The sequence below is a fragment of the Lonchura striata genome, chromosome 12 (assembly GCF_050655825.1).
Source record: "Lonchura striata isolate lonStrDom1 chromosome 12, ASM5065582v1, whole genome shotgun sequence".
NCBI lineage: Eukaryota > Metazoa > Chordata > Aves > Passeriformes > Estrildidae > Lonchura > Lonchura striata.
This window is the reverse complement of record NC_140714.1, coordinates 23,760,015-23,779,160: the sequence shown is the minus strand read 5'-3', so window position 1 is coordinate 23,779,160 and position 19,146 is coordinate 23,760,015. Positions and strand designations below refer to the sequence as shown.

General features: G+C 45.1%; 1 protein-coding gene across 28 annotated transcripts in view; it reads left to right on the top strand.

Moving 5' to 3' along the window:
• WNK2 (WNK lysine deficient protein kinase 2) overlaps positions 1 to 17,969 on the top strand; it is a 99,001-nt gene extending 81,032 nt beyond the window's left edge. For 12 of the 28 annotated variants that reach the window (XM_085590881.1, XM_085590870.1, XM_085590862.1 and 9 more), the window contains 3 exons: positions 499 to 543; positions 2,024 to 2,277; positions 9,191 to 10,604. In XM_085590881.1, coding sequence (XP_085447007.1) covers positions 499 to 543; positions 2,024 to 2,277; positions 9,191 to 9,532 — 641 coding nt within the window. In that variant the 3' untranslated portion in view covers positions 9,533 to 10,604. Of the gene's footprint in view, positions 1 to 498; positions 544 to 2,023; positions 2,278 to 9,190; positions 10,605 to 16,823 lie in introns of those variants that run through there. The other 16 variants (XM_085590877.1, XM_085590878.1, XM_085590872.1 and 13 more) reach the window with 7 other exon arrangements.
• Positions 17,970 to 19,146: the final 1,177 nt, after the last annotated feature.

Here is a 19,146-nt window from a genome sequence, read left to right as displayed (position 1 = left end):
GGTTGTTATATGGTTTGTCTTTGCAGCCAGACTAGCTTGACTTGTTCCTGAAAGCATTTTTGGCCTCCAATCACAATCTAAATTGACATTATTTCCTGCATTAATAGGAAACAAATCAAAACCTTCTATTAGGAAGCCAAGGCAATTTGGGAAAAAAAAAAAACAAAAAAAACCCAAAAAAACAGAAAAAGAAAATCAGTTAAAAAAAAATTTAAAAACCAACCAACCAAAAAAACCCAAATGCATCTTTAAGTCACGAGCCCTTGCTTTTGGCATGCTGTGGTACCTCCCAAAGCTTTTGAATGGCTGCACATTAAGAAAGGTTTGAGCTGTCCAGTTATTTAGGCTTCCTTTACTCACCTGAACTGCTGACTTTGTCTGTCCTTTCTTGCATAATAACTACTTTTTGATTGCTTAAAAGTACAGAAGCTTGTCCGTCTGATTTGCTGTGTTTAGTCTTACCTAATTCTGTGTGTCTTGTATTGTTTTACCTTGTAGGGTCCACCTTGAAACGACTATGTCTAGGCAAAGATCACAGTAGTAGTAACTATCCCATTTTTGTTTATCAGTATTTCCTTCATGGCATGGGATGTTCTTTGCATTTTTATTATTATTTTTTACTAAAAGCTAGTTCTTTAATAACTACAGTTGATGCACTTACCAGAAGCTAGACTGTATAAATTGTGATACTTTGATAGTAATGCATGTGCTGTGATGTCTTGGGAACCTTGCATGCTGCAAGAGTCGTGGTGTTCTGTGTGTGAGACCGTGCACGCATGCAGCCAGGAAACTGGGTCCAGTGTCTGTCTCTGAAATACACACCTCTATATGACTGCAGCTCTCTGCTGGAGGAATTGATAGCTTAAAACCATTCCAGCCCCCTTGAACTGCATGAAATAATAAACACCAATTGAAGAGCTTTCTTCTAAAAATCCTTACTTTTCTCACTTTTACTCCAAGTAAAGGAAAAGGAATTGAGCAGTATTCACTTAGAAGTGATGTTGCAGGTTGAATGCATGATCATTTAAAGGTTATTAATGTATTTTATATAACTGTAGGACTAATTAGTGTACTCGGTTTCATTGGCTTGTAACCGATCAACAGAGAAAATACTCCATGTTCATGTTTGCTTATACAATCATTTTACTACAGTTCTGTGAACTTTTTGCTTGGAGAGATGGTCTTCATTTCCAATCTTTAGCTGTCTGAAGTATGTTAGCTGAGAAGTTACTTTACATTTTCTACTTAAGTCAGATTCAGGCTTCTTCAGTTGCAGTCCCCTGCTGAGCTTGCTGTGTCAGACTTGTAGTCACTAAGCAGAAAAAGGACAGATTTTTTTTTTTACTAGTTCTTCTAGAAAGAAGTGAACTTACCAAATTAAATTTCTATCAATACTCTTCCTGACTGCTTTTATCTATACCAAAAATTATCTGTCTTTTTCTCAAACAGTCACCCTGCCCACTATACTCTCTTCTCTCTCTTCTATACTTTCATGGTCCTTATTGGGTTTTTTCCCCCCAAAATACACAAATAGCCATATGAATGGTCCTGGCATCATCTAGAGAGGTGGTGGGCTCCCAGAGGAGCAGGAACCAGCCCTGCGTGTAACCTCTGTTTCAATAATATTTTTCCAGGAGGACAGTAAACTTAGGCAAGTGAAATAAATGGTAAATTCAATTTATAAATGCTTGCAGTGTTAGCAATACATCCCACCTCCCTCTTTCTCATGGTTGTGTCTGAGGAGATGTTGTATGGGATGTCAGCTTTATGGGGCTGCATTCCTGGCTTTACTCCCTGTCTCTAATTTCACGCAAGACAAATTAATAGCCAAGGTAACATGATGTGATAGAAACTGCAAACCCACTGGACTTGGACCATTTCTTTAAGCAAAGGTGTTCTGCAGCCAGGAAGGGGAGGGTTAGAAATCTGAAAAGCCAACATTGGAGTGGCAGTAGGTGAGAAGGGGTTTGAGCTGGAGAGGTGAGGCAGAGACAGCATCTCAGCTCTCTGTGTGATTTTCCAGGATCCTCGACCAACAGCCTGGTGACGTGTCCTGAGCCCCTCCCACAGTCAACGCTGCAGGTTCAGGCCAACAACAGTAACAACAAGAAAGGGACGTTCACAGACGACCTGCACAAGCTGGTGGACCAGTGGACGAGCAAAACTGTTGGAGCTGCACAGACAAAACCTTCTTTGAACCAGCTGAAGCAGAACCAAAAAAGGCAAGACATGGAGCCAAAGGCTAACCCCATGCAAATGCAGAATGAGACATGTGGAGTAAGTGGCCCTCCTTGAAGGACATACCTTTTGCTATGTGTCTGACAGCCTTTGCAGAACTCAGATGTGTAGAGGAGGACATAGACTAAAATTACTCCAGATAAATGCTTTCTATAAATGTCCAGCTCTTTTCATTCAGTACTAAATAAATTTTTTTTAATTGTCCTTCGGAATCATCTTAAGGGATATATGGGCAGCAATATATATATATATATATATATATATATATATATATATTTAAAATTCCAAACCGCTTATTACCAGTGATGCAGAACAGTACTCCTATCATTATAATCTGTTGCTCAACTTCAGTTTCAACTCTTACTAAAGTTTTCTTTTTTATGTTTAATATTAGCCTTTCTAGAGCAGGGTCTGGTGGCTCTGTGGTTGGGAGCTGTTGTTTGAGTGGAATTGGAGTGAGTCCTGTGCTGGGAGAGGGGACAGCTGGGAGTGTGCTTAACCTTTGCTTGTTGGACAATACTATCCTCAGAAATGCTTTCAAAGTATCCTACAACAAATAGGGAATTGGAAAGCCCCCACTGGTGCCTTTCTGTTCTCAGTAACAGAACAAAGCCGTTGCAGGTACATTGTGTCTGCATTCAATGCTACTGAGGGCTGATGCAGAGGCAGCACAGCAAGGAATAAGCACACATCCAGAGTCCCAGTTCACCATTCTGGCCCACCCTGGTCTGGGTTTCCAAAGCTCTTCCTTCTCCCAGCTGGAGAGTCTTTGACTAGTAATTTTTGCTGGGTTCATTTTCTTAAAAGACTGCAAATTGAGCCAAAATAGAGGAAAATAACAGGAGCTGTTTTGTAGTGCCCTAAAAGCAAGACAACTAGATATGAAGAGCAAACCACTGCCTTTTTGGGATGTAGAAGGGAAAAAATCCCGTAGCAGTAGTAGCTCTGTAGCTGTTGGTGAGGTGAAATGTACCAAAGGAAGAACCTCACCAGTGTGTCTGCTTTGGTACCTGCTGCTTCCTGAGTGAATAAATAATCCTTTTACTCAGTAATGCTTTAACCAGCTCAGGAGTAAGCAATGTCTACTTAAGACCCTAACAGTTTTCATAAAATAAATCCAAATTGTTGCTAGTAAACCCAAACTAAAGGTTTCCATAACGGGGCAAGGAGGGCAGAGATTTTGTTAAGTTGCTTCTTACTCTCTTTTGATACACTTTTTGCAGCATTTTGGTGTCTTTCCTCTGAGACTGCTGCAGAAGTTTGAAGTATTAGATGTGGATGTTTTGCCCACCTGTGTCTCTGGAAAAACAAGTGGTTATTTTACTTATTTAAATCACCTATTAGTATCAATTTTGTTTTGATTTTGCCTCCTGTAGTCTTGGTGTCTCTGTCTCAAAGCCTGTGGAGAAGGCACTGTGTCACTGTGAGAGCAGCAGGAATGTCCCTGTCTCAGTAGACTGGATCTTAGAGGGTTTGTGTCTTTTTCAACTGTGGCAGTTGTTCCAGGGAATCTGCAGAGCTGACTGAAGTTTTTTGGAGGTAATTTACAAGGAGCATGGAGAGGTTGGGATTCCCTGCTCTTCATTTTGTATCATTCCTTGTTGTGTGGAGGAGTGGTATCAGCTGGAGCCCTGGCGTGGGTGAGACCTGGGGTGGTAAGGAGCATGAAGTCCTTGTAAGGACTGTGTTGGCTGCAGCAGAGATGCAAGGGCAGATGGCAAACACTACTGATGTAGTTTTTGTTGAGTGTTTTGACCATGCAAATAGCACAGGATGCTGCAAATGGCAGGCATGATATAGAAGAGTTTGACAAGGGTTGGTTTGGGAGTTCAGCATTGTTTTGCTGTTTGCACCCTCCGAAATTGACCCTAACAGGGAAATTGAAGTTGAGGGAGAAGAGGGCTGCATGGTGTTGGGAGAGAAATGGCCAAAGGGGGAGGAAGGGAACAGCATGAGAGGACTCCTGGTGTGGACAGCTGGACAAGTAGCCGGTGTATTGGAGGGATGAGCTCCATGGGGAGACGTCCATGTGCTGAATCACAGCTAAGTCAACTAGAAAGACAAAAGCTTGGGAAATCACATAAAGGATGTTAAAAATAGCTTTCCGAGAGAGAATCTGAAGCTCAGGCTTCAGTTCATCTGGTACCACCGTCTTTTGTCACCTCTTTAGATGAAAAATGCCTTTGCAAGAAAAAAATAAGGAGCATTAAGCAGATTTCCAGCCCATCAGAGAAGGTTATAAGGTTTTATGTTGGAAATAAAGGCTGGATGAGTAGGAAACAAGGTGATTCTTATGCCTTTTGTGTTTGTTTTTTTTTTAACTGGAACAAACTATGGAGCTGTTAGGGTGGGTTGTCTCACATGGGCTTAGTTTTGGGAAAAGCTGTTGTTTTGGGGAAAGTGGTCCCTTGTGATGGCCAGAAATGAGGGGCTGGGGGTGGCAGGATTTGTACCTTCACTTCTACCTTGTCTCTGGGGATTTTTGTAAAGACAAATGCCTCCCTAAAGGATTTCATGCAGGAGTAGGAGTGAAGGGAGTTGTCTCACAATGAAAAATACATTAAACAATAAAACAAATACAAAATCTTAACTATACATTTAAATAGAAAAATAAATTTTTTGCTTTATTTTCTCTTACTGTTCACCCACTGTTATGAATATGCAGGGTAGTTGTGTGGCTGACTCAAAATCTTCTCTTTCCCCCTGGAACAGAGGACTCACTTTCCTGAGTTATCTCTTTTTTACTCAAGACTCCTTCTACCATTAGCACCAAATTGTATACTGTGAATAACATATATTTTTTTAACTAAGTGAAAGCTGCTCTTTAAGGTTGGAAATAGAAGAGAAACTGGTAATGTGTTTAATAAGAGTGAGTGGTTTTCTTTTCATCCTCTGCTATCAGAGGTGTAGACAGCAATAATGTAATTGGGATGTGAAGGAAGACTTCATATTCTGCTTTGTTTCTATGGAAGTTACCAGTCCATTTGCCTGCAAATCCTGGTTGATCATATTGGAAATCTGTGTGAGACCTTTCAAAGGGGGAGGAGCCTTCATCCAGTTGAGTCACAGGAGCATTGAAATGTTCCTTTTCAAATGGTTTTATGAAGCGTGGAAATGCAGGTAGATTCTCATCAGCAGCAGTTTGAAATGCAGTAGGAAATATTAGAAAGAACTGAGGTCAAACCACTTGAGTGATTTCTCTCTGTGATCTTTGTGAAGATATGATGAAATAATAATTTTTACAGGTAATTTTGGTTAGCATTAGTGAAGGAATAAGCTTAGGAATATGAGCTGCCTTCTGTGCAAAGAATACTGAATATTGTGTATTTAAAAACACTATTTGGAATTGCCAAAAATGTTTTCTATTCTCCATGTGGTGTGTAGCTCCACGGGTTTTACAGAAAAAACATCCCCAAAAAGCTAAAACATGTTCCCAGTGCATAGTGAGGTTGTTTCTGAAAACACACAGGTCTGTGTCACCGGGTGATGGGCACTGGGGGCTTGGACACTTCAGCAGCATCTGAACCTCTGTTGGCATTTTCTGACCCGTGGGCTTGGGTGTGCTGCTGGGAGCAGTCGGGCTGGACATGGCCACAATGCCAAAACCAAGCCATAGCCCCTTCACTGTGTCTTCCCTCTCTGTTGGATTGGGAAAATAAAAAATGAATCTGTATTTGAAACTATTCAACAGTTCTTGGTCTGAATAGTTTTCCAGGGATTGGAAAAGCACACACACATCTCTTCAGGAGTGCCTAAAAGCTTTGGAGTTTCAACAAACTGGGCAGAAGTGATAAAAGAGCTGATAAAAGAGTCCATCTCTTTTATCATCCTTACCAGCTCTGACTCTGTCCTGTGACTCAGTTTTGTTTCAGTAGTAGCTGATCCATTCAGAAGGAAAACACTGATGCTAATGGGGTAGCAAGCAAAAGAAAAATCATCTAAATCCTGTCTTTTCAAATGGGTTGTGATAGTTATGGTCAGCTTTCACAACAGAATTACCTGGATTCCTCTGTTCTGATATAAACCCAGAAATATTAATGATGATGTTAAGTCACGCCCAGTGCTTGGCTGTGTAGTTTGACAGTACTGGAGCTGTGATTATCACTGGGGTGGCACTTTGAAGTTTGCCTGGTGGAGCACAGGAAAAATTATAAAAGTCCAAACAACAGATTTGGGATATTTGAACTAGTGTTTTCTGGTATGTTGTTCTCTGTGTATGTATTATGAGTTTGTGTGATTATTTTGGGGAAAGGGGAATAAACAGCCACAAAGGAAAAACTGTCAGGAGAGGGCAGATGTGGGGGAAGCAGGAGCTGGCAGCTGGTACCTGCAGGGATTTGTACAGGTGCTCTGAGCAGAGGTTTCTCAGTGCAGGCAGAGTTGGGTGTGTGCAGGTGAGGAGGTGGCATGAGCAGAGGTTCGAGGTTGGTGGGTGGAGGTGCCACTGTCTTTCTTGGTTCAGTGAGTTCATAGCTTCAGCAGAGGAGCCTAGTAGAGATGTAGAGGGGAAGAGTTTCCCTTCTAACCCATATGATACATGGCACCCTGCCCTCCTGAGACCTCACCCTCAGGACTGCCTGCAGGTCTAGGGTTCTCAGCACAGGGAGGCCATGGGGATGCTGTGAGGGCTAAAGCTGGCCAGACAGGAGTGATGGGAGCCCACGTGGGCTCACAGCTGCACTGGTGACTGTCACTCCCGGCAGCTCGGGCTCCTCCTCAGGTGACCTCCTAACCATGGGCACAGCAGTGTGCAGCACTGGGGCTTCCCTGGCTGTCATCCCACATCTGGCTTGAGATGCTGAGCCAGTCCTGTTCAGGGCTGTGCTGTGATCCCAGCAGAGCAATGCACACACCTCGTTCATCACCGCCTGAATGTGTATCTGCTGCCCTTCGAACAGGACCAGCAAAGGAACTTGCAGTCCCATAGCTTTCCTGGAGCTGGGAAATCCACAGCTCTGAGGCTGCTTCTCTGGCAGATGTTAATTTCAGTCAGCACATCCATGCAGGAATTGATAGGATGTGTAAGCCTCCATCAGTGCTGAGTCATCAGAATTGGTTAAAAAGGTGATGGTTAAAAAAGGCCAAGAGGCTCCTACAGAGGGGAAGATGCAAAAGCCAGGTGCCATAGCTCTTAAAATGTGTATTTAGCTCACTCAAATCATGGGAGGAAGGTAGAGGAAACAAACTTAAACCATTAACATGTGTTTGTCATGACATTATCATGTTTAATGTGTATGTGTAATGTTGGGTTTAGGGACAATTTTTTCTGGTCACACATATATAGCATTAAATGCAGCCACTGCTTTACTGAGGAATTCAGCTGAGAAGGAAAAAGTTCAGAACTGGAATGAGCCAGATCTCTCAGTACTTTAAAAGAGCTGAAAGTAAGCTTTTTCAAATTAATTTTTTAAAAGGGTAAAAATGTCACCTTGTATTTTTAGTGCCACTGAATAATCTCTTACTAGTATAGTCCAATCCTGGCTCTGCACAGGGCACCCCAACAGCCCCACACATTCCTGAGAGCATTGTTCAAAATGCAGCATTTTCACAAACATCTGTTGGCATTCCTCACAGGTGCTTAGTTTGGTGGAAAGCACCATTTTGAGGATGTTAAAACAAGACTCTAATAACAGCATACAGAAGTCTGCAGGTCTTGAAAACATATCCTTGATTCCTCTGCTTCTTGTTCTTTGGTTTCTCTTAATTTTGGTGGGGTTTTATACATTATTGGTGTTAAATTAATGATCCTGAAGCATCTCCTTCAGTTCAACATTCACCGTCAGGTTTCAGATGAGAATGAGAGACAAGGAAGTGAAGGAGAGTATCAAATACTTCTGTATTTTTCTAAAATTGCCCTTGGAACAGAGATTAATGCCCCAAAGTAGGGCATCCTGGGGGACATTGCCATTTTTATTGTTCATAAACATGGAGTAAGCATCCCAGACAACCTTAAACATTTATTCATTTTTTTTTAATGCTGAAATTTCACCTTCATGTTGGTTTTATCAATTGAATATGAAATATCATATTGATGGGAGACTCCCAGAATTAAATAACAGCCTTTTTTCCTTATGCCATAAATGTGTGGTGGTTGTAAATTCTGTGACATGAAAAATGTAATGAAATGCTGCAAACATCTGGGGCAACAGCAGTTCCCATGGCATCATGCAGGATGGCGTGTGTAATTTGGGAAGCTCTGCCATCCCATATTGAGAGAGGAGAGCTCTTTCTCTGCCCCTTACATGCAAAAGCTGAGTAATTGAAGTGTATGTTAATAGAATTTTAGAAAACTGGCTGGAATTGGTGCTGGCAGCCCATGAGGCAGAGCAGCCCTGCTGTGTCCTCACTAGCTTCACCTCACCTGGCACGACCAGCGCCAGGCACCGAGCCACCACTAGAGGAATCCTGCCACCCTCGCCACCATCAGCTCCCTGCAGCTGGGTGAAACAATTTTGTGCATAAATGAAGGTTAGAATTTTTAAAGCTCTTTTGAGGCTGGCTGTAAGAGCATGGGATTTGGGTTAATTCTGCATTTAGTGAAGTTTATTTACTTTCATGCATAAGTTAACATTGAGTTCCTTTGGACATGTGCGGGTGTTAATTTTCACTTGTTTAATGATGCTTCCTCTCTTCTTAAAGAATGAGGTTATATTGAGGTAACTTTCCCCTCTGTCTCATATCAGCCTTTTCTATTAAATTCCAAATATTCTGTCTTTAAAAGAACAAAAACAACAACAAAAAAAAACAACCGAAAAAACCAAACAAAAAAAAATAACCCAACCCCCCAACAAAAGTATAAAAGGAAAAAATAAATGAGCCCAAAAGAAAGCCCCAAGGGCACCATGGGACCCCTGTGCCTCTGCCCGCAGTTGCCCCAGCGTTGGGCCAGGACACTGCTGGCATGGGAAGAGCAGTGCCGTGTAGCAACACTTGTTGTGTTTCTCTTTTGTAGGTAAGTTCAGTAAGGACAGGACTGGGGAGCAAGTGCCCTGTTCCAGTGGCTTGCCCCGTGCCCACAGGATTAGCTCCTGGAGCTGTGCCATCCCTGCCCGTGCCAGGGCCCGCCCTGGCTGGCGCAGTGACGCCATACGTGATGCCTCTGTGTCCGTACGGAGCCGTGTTCCCTTCGCCCGTCTACGGAGTGCCGTGGCCGGGGCCGGTGGCGCAGCCGGGGCTGGTCCGCGGGCCCGGCGCCGTGCACGTCCCGCCGCTGGGCCGGGCCTGCCTGCCCATGTACCCGGTGCCGCTGCAGCGCCCGGCCCGGCCGCCCGGCCCGCGGCTGCGCATGACCTAGCACGGACCCTGCCGCGGGTCCCTGGGTCACCCTGTCACGGGTGGCCTCGCCACGGGGACCCTGCCCTGCGTCCCGGTGGTTTTGATGCCGTCACGTTGGAGTGTTTGCTCTGTACATGGTCTGTGTGGGATGAGGCGAGCCCCCGGGCACAGCCATTCCCTGCATCAGCAATCACTGTGAGGCAGCATCACCACAGATCATTTGTTGTCAAGGCAATACCTGCTTCTGTCCCCTTGCTGAAGACACTTTATTCCTTGTGTTCTGTTTCACACTTGTGATCCTTAACATCATTGTACTTGAATTGATAATTAGCAAATTGTACTAACCCTGCAGGAAATCAGTGCCTTGAATCTCAGCTTTCCAGAACCAGCTGGAAAGAGATGTACAATTATTTGAAAGGTGTATTTTATTTACAATCTGCTTGTGAGTTGGAGGTCTTTTTATTTGCAAAGATATTGCAGGTTTACAGTTGACGTTCCTCATCTGCTTCATTCTGCTGTAAATGCTTTGTTTTTATTCACGGGTTGAATTTTCATTTCTGAAGCTTTTAGAAGTCAGAATTGTGAGGTGAGGTTTGTTTGACATGCTTGTTTGATGCACTCATCATAAAATTGTTGGTGTTTGTACAAGGAGTAGTGATGTGCATATTGTAATGTAGGAGCGTTTACGGAGTGATCTGAGGAAGGTGTATACAAGGACTAAGGAGCAGCTTCAGGCAGTGCTCTCCGTTCTCCTTCCCAGCCTGTGGTAAAGTCATTGTAGATGGCAACTTAATTCTGTAACGGGCAGCAAATGCTCTTTTTCCTCTGAATCAGCAGCACACTGGATTTTATTTCCTTTCCCTATGTTGTGGGCTTTTATAATTTAGTTAAATCACAAGCTTATGCATGTCCATAAGTGAAGACAAGTAATGGAACAGTTGATTCTAGCAAACATATCTGCAGGTGGCTGTGAGCCCCATGTGAGCAGAGCACACCCTGAGCTTGAGGGCGATGTCTGATCCTTGGTGTGCCAGCTGTGTTCATGCTAAAACAGAATAAAAATGTGAAGCTGTTCTTTTTCCTATCTGACACTTCAGGTTTTGTGTCACACTGCCTTCTGTTTGGATTTATTTATTTATTTATTTATTTAATCTTTATTTTTACCCAAGTTTGCGCTCCAGGTGGCACGGACACCTCTCTCTCTCCTGTTCAAAAGTTGCTTTTTTCCTATTTTACTGTGCATAGAGCCTCCACCTGCACTTAGTGTAAAGGCACAAGGTAACCACTAGAGCTGGTTTGCCACGGTAAGTCTCCTTCCTTTCCTGAGCGCTACGGACAGCATGACAAGCACAGGACCCAAGTGTGGGCACGCCCAAAGGCCCCACAATGACATTTTGTAGCCCTCTGCTAAGGGGCAGAGACGTCTTGTGCTGCCAAGCTGTGAATTGTATAGTTCTATTGTACTTCAAGCATTCTACCTGTCTAAATTACTTTGTTTGTACCCTTTGAAAATATTATTCCATCAATTCAGTTAGAATTGAATTTTATAGACAATTATGCAGAGTCTTCTGCCTGGGCAAAATGCTTACTGCAGTAAGAGATTTCTGTTCTCTGTACCATGTATCTTTAATTTGTTTGGGTTTTTTAGATTCATGTCTGTATGCTTCATGAGCAAACATGGAAAATATGTTCTCACACCGGGTTCCCTTCGGCTCACACTGAATCCTACAGTTTATGTCGCTATTGCCTGTATAGTCTATCCCTTGTATACTGACAAAGTCAGTGGCACTAAAAGCCCCAAGAAATTGTATAGATTAAAAAGAAAAATAAACATTTTGTGCTTGAAAAAGGTGTGAAAAACCCAGTGTTTTCCTAAAACATAGAGCAGTGTCAATTTCCAGCTGTTCCAGGTAATCCATGTGTGTTTTCCAGACTCCTTCTTGTGCCTGGATTGTGTAGCAGGAGCAGATGTGGTGCCTCCAGCAGTTGTTGGGTGCTCTCCACAGCGGTACCCAGGGTGCATGCTGGCACCTCGGGGGCACCAAGCCCTGAGCCCTACCTGGGGCTGGGCTCTGCAGAGCAGAGGGGCTGCAGCCTCAGCTGGTTCCTTTGAGCAGGGCTGCTGGTGCTGCTGGTGAGGATGCTCAGTTTGGTAGGTGGGAAAGAAGCCCATGAACTGAGGCTCCTGAGCTGCAAAGCACTAGGAAAGCTCTCCTGAAGGATGTTAGCATCATCTAAGTGTGAGTAAGCTCAGTCCTGTTGCCAGCACCCTCTAGGCAGTCACCATCACTGGGTGATTGGGTGAGGCTGCCAGAGAAATGAGAGAAGGGCATGCAGGTGTGACACTCCTGCTTTTGTCTCCATGTGGCTTTGCTGCCTGTACTGTGTTGGTTGGGAAGTCTCTGGTCCATGCTGGTGCCCGTCTGCCCCACGGTGGCTGCGTTGCATGGCTGTGCTCCTGGGAGAGGTGGGGTGGCTGGGGAGCAGGGCATGGGTGCAGCTTCCAGGGCCTTGGCAGCTGTGTACCTGCCTGTTGCACTGGAGCCAAGCAGGAGCTCAGAATGTATTGCTGGCACTGTTATACTCGTGATTTTTGATTTACTGATGGCCCTCTTGTCTGCAGCTCTTCTGGCTGTTCACTTCAAGCTATGTTTTTTTTTGCTCTCAGTTGTGAGGATTGTGTCACAGGGTGCTTTGACCTCAGTGGCAATTAAGCAAATGGCATGACATTAGATAAACGGAGCAACTTTTTGAGCAAAAGGTGAGCCAAGAGTAAGACAGAACTGAGGGGTCCATGCTGTGCCATCAGAGTGGGAAAACGACACCTAAAAGGATCCCCTACAGATCCCAGAACTGAACTAGTTTTATTCCTGACTGAATATTGCTTCAACAAGCAGCAAATGGGTCAAACATGCTGGTGGAATTCCAGGCCTTGCTGGTTCCAGTCCTGCATGTCCTGTTGCTCTGCCATCACCAACATTCCCAGCCAGCACTGTGCTGCAGGCTCATGTGGGAAGTCAGCACAGAGGCTCAGCTTCAGATAATCTTTTAGTTACAGAAATTGAATAAAAATCCTGAAAAAATGTTTACTTCCCAAAGTCGTTCCTCCAAATAGTGCGAAAATTTTGTGGTTTTCAGTTTGGGAAGTTGGGAAAGTAGTTGAAGTTTGCCTGTGTGACTTTTATTTGGCTTTCTGATTGCCTTATGTTGTGATGGAGTATCTTAATGCACTACCACATCCTTCTTTCCCACTGCATTCACAGTTTGCTTAGAGTAAGACTGGACATGGAGAGGAGCTGCTGCCATTGGCACTGTTCATCTGCCACAGGGATGCAAAGCTGGGCACTGGAGATGGCAGGGAGAAACACTGCAGTGGTTTAAGGCTCTTTTGCAAATCTAGATTCAACCTCCCTGGAACAGATTTCACTCAAAAGAATGATGCAGCACTGGCTCTTGCAGATTGTTTGCATGTTTAACTCTGGTCTCCAGTCCACAACTTTAAAGAGAGGATATTTTTTAAATTCCTTTTAAAAAAGAAAAAAATAAATCTTTAAGAAATTCTTTTAAAGAGGAAATGTTGCCCAGAGAAGCTGTGGCTGCTCCTGGATCCCTGGAAGTGTTAAAGGCCTGGTTGGATGGGGCTTGGAGCAATCTGGGATATAGTGAAAGGTGTCCCTGCCCAGGAGTGGGATGAGATGGGCTTTAAGGTCTCTTCCAACTCAAACCATTCTGGGATTCTTTGATTACTTAACCCCATTGCTCCGTATCTGTCTTTACACCACTCCATCAGTGCCTTCTGCTTTTCTCTGAAATCCTTAACATTAGCTGAGGGCAAGACAAGGGACTGAATGGGTGAGATGTGGCATTCTCTGTGCTCCTGCAGAGTTACTTGTGTTTGGAACAGGGTGCTAAGAGTCAGGATTCCTAAAGTGAGCTTCTTCCTCCAGGGGCAGGTTTTGCTGTTTGGTGTTTGTGGAAGGAAATCACTAATACTTTTAATCATTAGTTTAACTTGGCTTTGCCAATGGTAGCTCTTTCCCTTCAAGCATTTTTCATTATCCCAGTGCATTACTATCTGGTCTGGGAACATGCAGAATTTTTCCAGAGAAGCCCCATGGGCGTTTTGTGGGTCTGTGTTAATTTTGTTCTGTTTGTGCATATTTAAGCAAGAAAAACATCTGTCCTCACACATGCCTTGGAAGTTGGCTTTGGAGAGTTGTAACCAGGAGTCTCCCTTCTAAAATTTATATTACATCAATATTGCTTTCCCTGTCATGCCCGTTCTCCCCACCACCCCCACTGTAATGTAGGAAAAGGTTCAAGGCTTTTGGAGTGAGATTGATGTTAATCATCAGAAATCAGCTATTATGGCAAAAGCTTGCCTTGTGTTCTGCCTTGCTGCCAACTGGTTCCCCCCAAGTTTTCCATTGCTGCTGTTGAAATTGTTGTCTCAGAGACAGTCACACGTGAAACAGTTTCTGACTGTGTGTCATGTCCAGTAAGGTTTCCTTGTGTTCTCCAGTTCTTTGTCTGCCCTCCTCTGTCCTGATTTTGGGTGATTCCTGTGGGACAGTGTGGGCACAATCTCTCTACAGAGTGTATAACAGGGAGATCACACTCTTGTTGTCATGGCTGGATGAATGTCTGATATTGGATTGAATTTATAAAACAACAAAACCATGATTGTGTGTTATTTCTGGCTATGATTATTTATCATGGACTGAGTCCTTGAGGAGCACCTCAGTGGTTCGTGGTGCTGGGCACCTGACTGGTGCTTGGGCAGATTCAGCTTCAGTGGAGTTGTCCGATGTGCTGATCTCTGTTAACTATTTTATCCCTGCCAGTCAGTTTCCTGTCTGTATACCCTAGAAATGAATACCCCAGTTTGTTGATCTGGTGGGAGCTGTGCTGTGACTCATATGTGTGCCTTTTGGCAGGGGCAGCATTTCTGGCTATGGAGAGCTCCCTGTAGATTCAGCAGGAGACAGGGATGTTCCAGCCCCAGCCATGCTGCTGCCGGGCTCCAGAAGTGCATTGTAATGAGATAGATTTTAGGGCCTGTCAGGCTGCAAATTCTGCTTTATGAAGGAATTTATTGCTCAGAGGGGTCTGGATGTGCTGTACTGCTGACTGCGTGAGCAGTGGCTGTGTGAGCACAGAGACCACTTACGCCTGATTCAGGTGGAAGTCAGGCTCGGACCAGGAGGTGGCTGCTGTTGGGAATGATGTGATTCTCTCTGCTCCCTTCTCAGGGGTAGCTGTGTGCCATCAAGGCTGTTTCAGTCTGACACACAAAGTCTCAGGAAGCTTTAGGGCTCACTTGGTCACTGTGGAGAAGCTGTTCATAGACAATGCCCTATGATTTGATAAAGTATGTGTTACAACAGTGAAATTCTTGTGAGAAGCTCTTGATTTTTCTAAATCTGGTAAGCATAGAGCACTTGGATGAATTTCTTTGTGCAACAGGATGAATGCGTGGTGAATATTGAGCACATTGTTGTAGTCGCAAGGCAGAGGGAAAAGTTAGGATTGTTCTTTCCCCTTAGAAAGGAGCATATTCCTACACTTTGCCTTTCATGACTGAGGCACCACTTGAGCACCAGCTATGGCACTGTGGCTTTTGAAGAGCTGGGCATGATGAGAGTCTCACCAGACACTCTTCAGGGGACTTCTCTGGGCCTGTTGCAGTTTTTGTGAGGCATTTATTGCCCTGGCACCTTGTAAAAACTTAGGAGATTTAGAAGGAAATAACCAGCTGCCAGTCCTTTTCAAATGGGGATTCTTCAGGTCTAACATAAAATAGCTCCAAAAAGTATTTATTTACTCTGGTGTTTTTTTTCCAATGACTTTGCAAACAAAGTAAAAACTTCCTCAGCATTTCTGGTTTGTTTATCAGACTAGACAGACTGAATCTGGTATCTTTGTCCCTGTTAGGCAGCAGCTACAGGGTGTGCCATGGCTGCCTTTTCCCACAGTTCTGCTGTCACCGAACAAACGGCTGAGCACCTGTGGGGGTTCGTTTTGGGAGCTAAGTGCCTGGCGAGCTGGCTCTGCTCTGGGTGTTGTAGCAGCCAGATTTTTTTTTCCCAGTTACCTGGAGATAGTTAATTTTGTCCTATTTTCCTGGATGAAACTCCACGCCACATGCTGGTTATCCACCATGAGCAGGTGCTGGGGTAGATCCAGGCAGATGTTCAGAGCTGATGTTGATCAGAAGCTCAAGGAGGAATTAGGAAGACATGATTTTCCTTCCCTTAAAAGTCAGTTCTTCCCATGAATAGGCAGAGCAGGCAATACAGGAGGGAGAAAGTTAGGGTTGCGTCTAACAAACACAAAGCCCAGACCGCAGAGACCCAGCAGAAGCTGTGCCAGATCCTGGCAGTGTCTGCACTGTGCACTGTCCCCAGCATCCCCTGCCTCCCCTGCTGCTCCAGGGACTCCCTGCATGAGCTCTGAGCGCTTCCCAAAGCTGTCTGCTGTGTCAGACCTGTCTGTGCTGTCCCTCCACAGCAGTGTGCACATGTTTGTCTGTCTGTGGAGCCGTGTCTGGGGTGCATGTCCCCCAGCACGTCCCCACCGTGGCCAGTGCATGTGGTGGGCATGTGGTGTGGGCTGGGGAACACGAGGTAACAGCCTGTGCTGCTGCTGCCTCAGTGATGTGCTGCTCTTGGCACCTGCCTTGCCTTTTACCCTGCTCCTGCCATTGCTGTGCCCTTCATGTCTGTCCAAGCACCTTCCCCGTGCTCTGCTCGTGGGGCAGCCGATGGATCCCATCCCTGCCAGGGTGGGGCACAGCACCCCTGAGGCCCTGCTGCAGGGAGGTCTCTTCCAACCCAACTATTCTGTGATCCTGTGATCCAAGGCTTGGCTCCTTTCTGTGGGACAAGGGAGCCAAGCCTGCAGGTGTGGGGATCTGGTGCCACAACCTGCCCTGGCAGCCCCACCCTCCTCTGACACCTGAGCACAGTCTCACACCCATCTCCCCTCCTCCTAATAAACTGAGCCAAATGCCAGCTGTCTCTGCTGGCTCTTTCCATCTCTGCCTCCTGGGAGCCTGGCTCTCCCCCCACAGGAATGAGAGCTCTGGTCTATGAGTTGCTGAGGTTCTGCCACCAAAACAAATGATTTACACGCCTGACCTCTCAGCACAAGCGCTCATCTCTGCCTCTGTTTCCAGGGAGTGGGACCCAGAGTGCACTCCAGCAGCAGCACCTCTCACACACTTGAGGTGCCCTAACTCACATGGCCTTTTTGGGTTTGGTTTGTGTTTTCCTAGATGTGAAATCCATATGTGGATTTTTTTCTTTTAGATTCTGAAAATGAGACCATCAGTGACTGACACGTGGCCCCCACAGCTACAGTGCCAAGTGCAAGGCCCTGCCATGGCCAAGGAGGAGGAAGAGGAAGATGGGAAATGATTTATCGTGTGTGAGGAATTCTGTGCTGTTCTGGTCCATTCAATGCTATTTTGTAATTTCTTTCTAATATTTTTTTTATTTATAGTTGGAAATACAAAAATGTTATGCAATAAAAAATAAAGGAGAATTATTTTGGGGGAAAAGGATTTTGTTCCAAATTGTTCCCTTCTGTTGTGAGCCAGGTTTCCGTGAGCAGCAGATGGAGAAGAGGGAGGAGGAGGAAGAGGAGGAGGCACTCCTTCAAATACTTCTTGTTTCACACAGTTAATTGTCATTTAAGCAATTAAGGGATAAACTAGGCATGCATATGAAAAAGAGAAGTTCCAGTTCTATTTAAATTTATCACAGTTCTTTTTTAAATATGAGATTCTATTTTAAATCAACTTAAATCAAGTTACAAACCTCCAAATCCTTCACCGGAGAATGAGTCTGCTTGTCATTTCCCTTTTTACCTCTCTCTTTTTCTCATAGACTGGCCACATTTTCTTGCCAGATTTAACTACAGTCTCAAGTCACTGCTGATTTTAAATGTAAGACTAAAATGCTTCCAAATATGAGTGGGTAATTGGAGCCATTTTTAAGACTCTGAAGTGCCTTCAAAAATCTAAACTGATGCAGTGGGAGTTTTGTTCTCTGAAACACACTGGTGGTGGGTTTCAGCTGTCTCCTGGACTGAGGTGATGGACGGAGTAGTTCGTAGCAATAATCTCATGAGTAACCATTTATCCAAGGACTACTCACCTGGTTTTCAGAAAGCTGGGTTAGCATTGTCCTAAGAAGTGGGAAAATGCTGCTTCTGCTGTTCCATCTGGGCCCCAAAGTCTCTGTGCCCGCGGGCCTCCCTTGTTCCCCTGCATTCCCAGGCCAGGCTGTTCTCACCCTCGCTCCTGTTTTTGATAGCAGAGGCACAGGAGCCTCCCCTGCCCATCGGCCTCTCGGTGCCACCGTCCCTCGCAGCTGGAGCCAGGCGTTCTGTTTTGTTATCTGCCATGTCTGTCTCTTCCAAATCTTGGTTCTAAATAATAAATCTTATTTTGATTCTGTTGTTCCCTATTTCCTTTCCATTGTGGCCCCTCCTATCCACCAGCAGGGGTGAGGAGAGCGCAGGTGGAGGTACGTGTAAAGCTCCAGAACCATTCAAACACTTGGTTAATTCAGAATTTTGAAGCCCCAGGGCCAAAATATACATATTTATGTTAATTTTCTGCTTCTCTGGGGTGCCTCCTGCCTTGTCCTTTTCTGAGGAAATGGGATGGATCACCTGCACAGGAGCAGGGACTGGTAAGTTGTAAATCATTGCTGGCCTTGGGCTTCCCAGCTCTCAGGAAATACCAACCTTTGTCCCTTCCCTAAAGCGGGGAGAAAGGGGATCCAGGTGAGTGGGGCACCATCCTGTTTCTCTTTTGGTTGTTCCCTTTTCCCTGGCTGGGAGCACAGCTCCCTGCTGGGTGGGGGGACAGGGTTGTCATGTCCCTAAGGTGCTTTTCCAGGGATGAGTCACTACTCCAGTGATCACAGAAACAAAGCACTGTGCCTTCATCTCAGATTTTTATTCCTGAGTTTAAAAGATGGTTTTCTCCAGGGAAATCCCTTGCAGGGTCTCCTGGAGTCCAGAACTTCCTTCATCAATTGTTCTGAACCTTTTCACTGCTTCTACAGACCCGTAAGCTCCTCCACAGTTGCAGGAAACCAAGGGGCCTCTGTCTCCAATCAGCATTTTATAAATATTCTATTAATATTCAGATTAAAAAGAAGGATTAGCACCAGGATTAAAGCTCAGGAGTGGAAGCTGCAGCAAGCCCTGACTGGTGGCTACTTCCCACATCTGCTCAGCCCACCTGGCTTTGGATAATCTCTCCTCTGAAGGACTGCTCCCTCTGGGAGGGTACCCCTGTGTTTGCTGCTTGCTTGATACTTTGGAGCTGCCAAGGGTCCCTGAGCTCCTCTGTGATGAACCACTGAATGGGATCCGCTAATTCACCCCATGGTTCTGTGTGGGGGAACAGATTTAAACTAAATAAGAAGAAATTTAGATTGGATTCTAAGAAGAAATTGTTCTTTGAGAGAATGGGCAGGCCCTGGCACAGGTGCCCAGAGCAGCTGTGGCTGCCCCTGGATCCCTGACAGTGTCCAAGGCCAGGCTGGACAGGGCTTGGAGCAGCCTGGGACAGTGGGAGGTGTCCCTGCCATGGCAGGGGTGTAAAAGGATAACTTG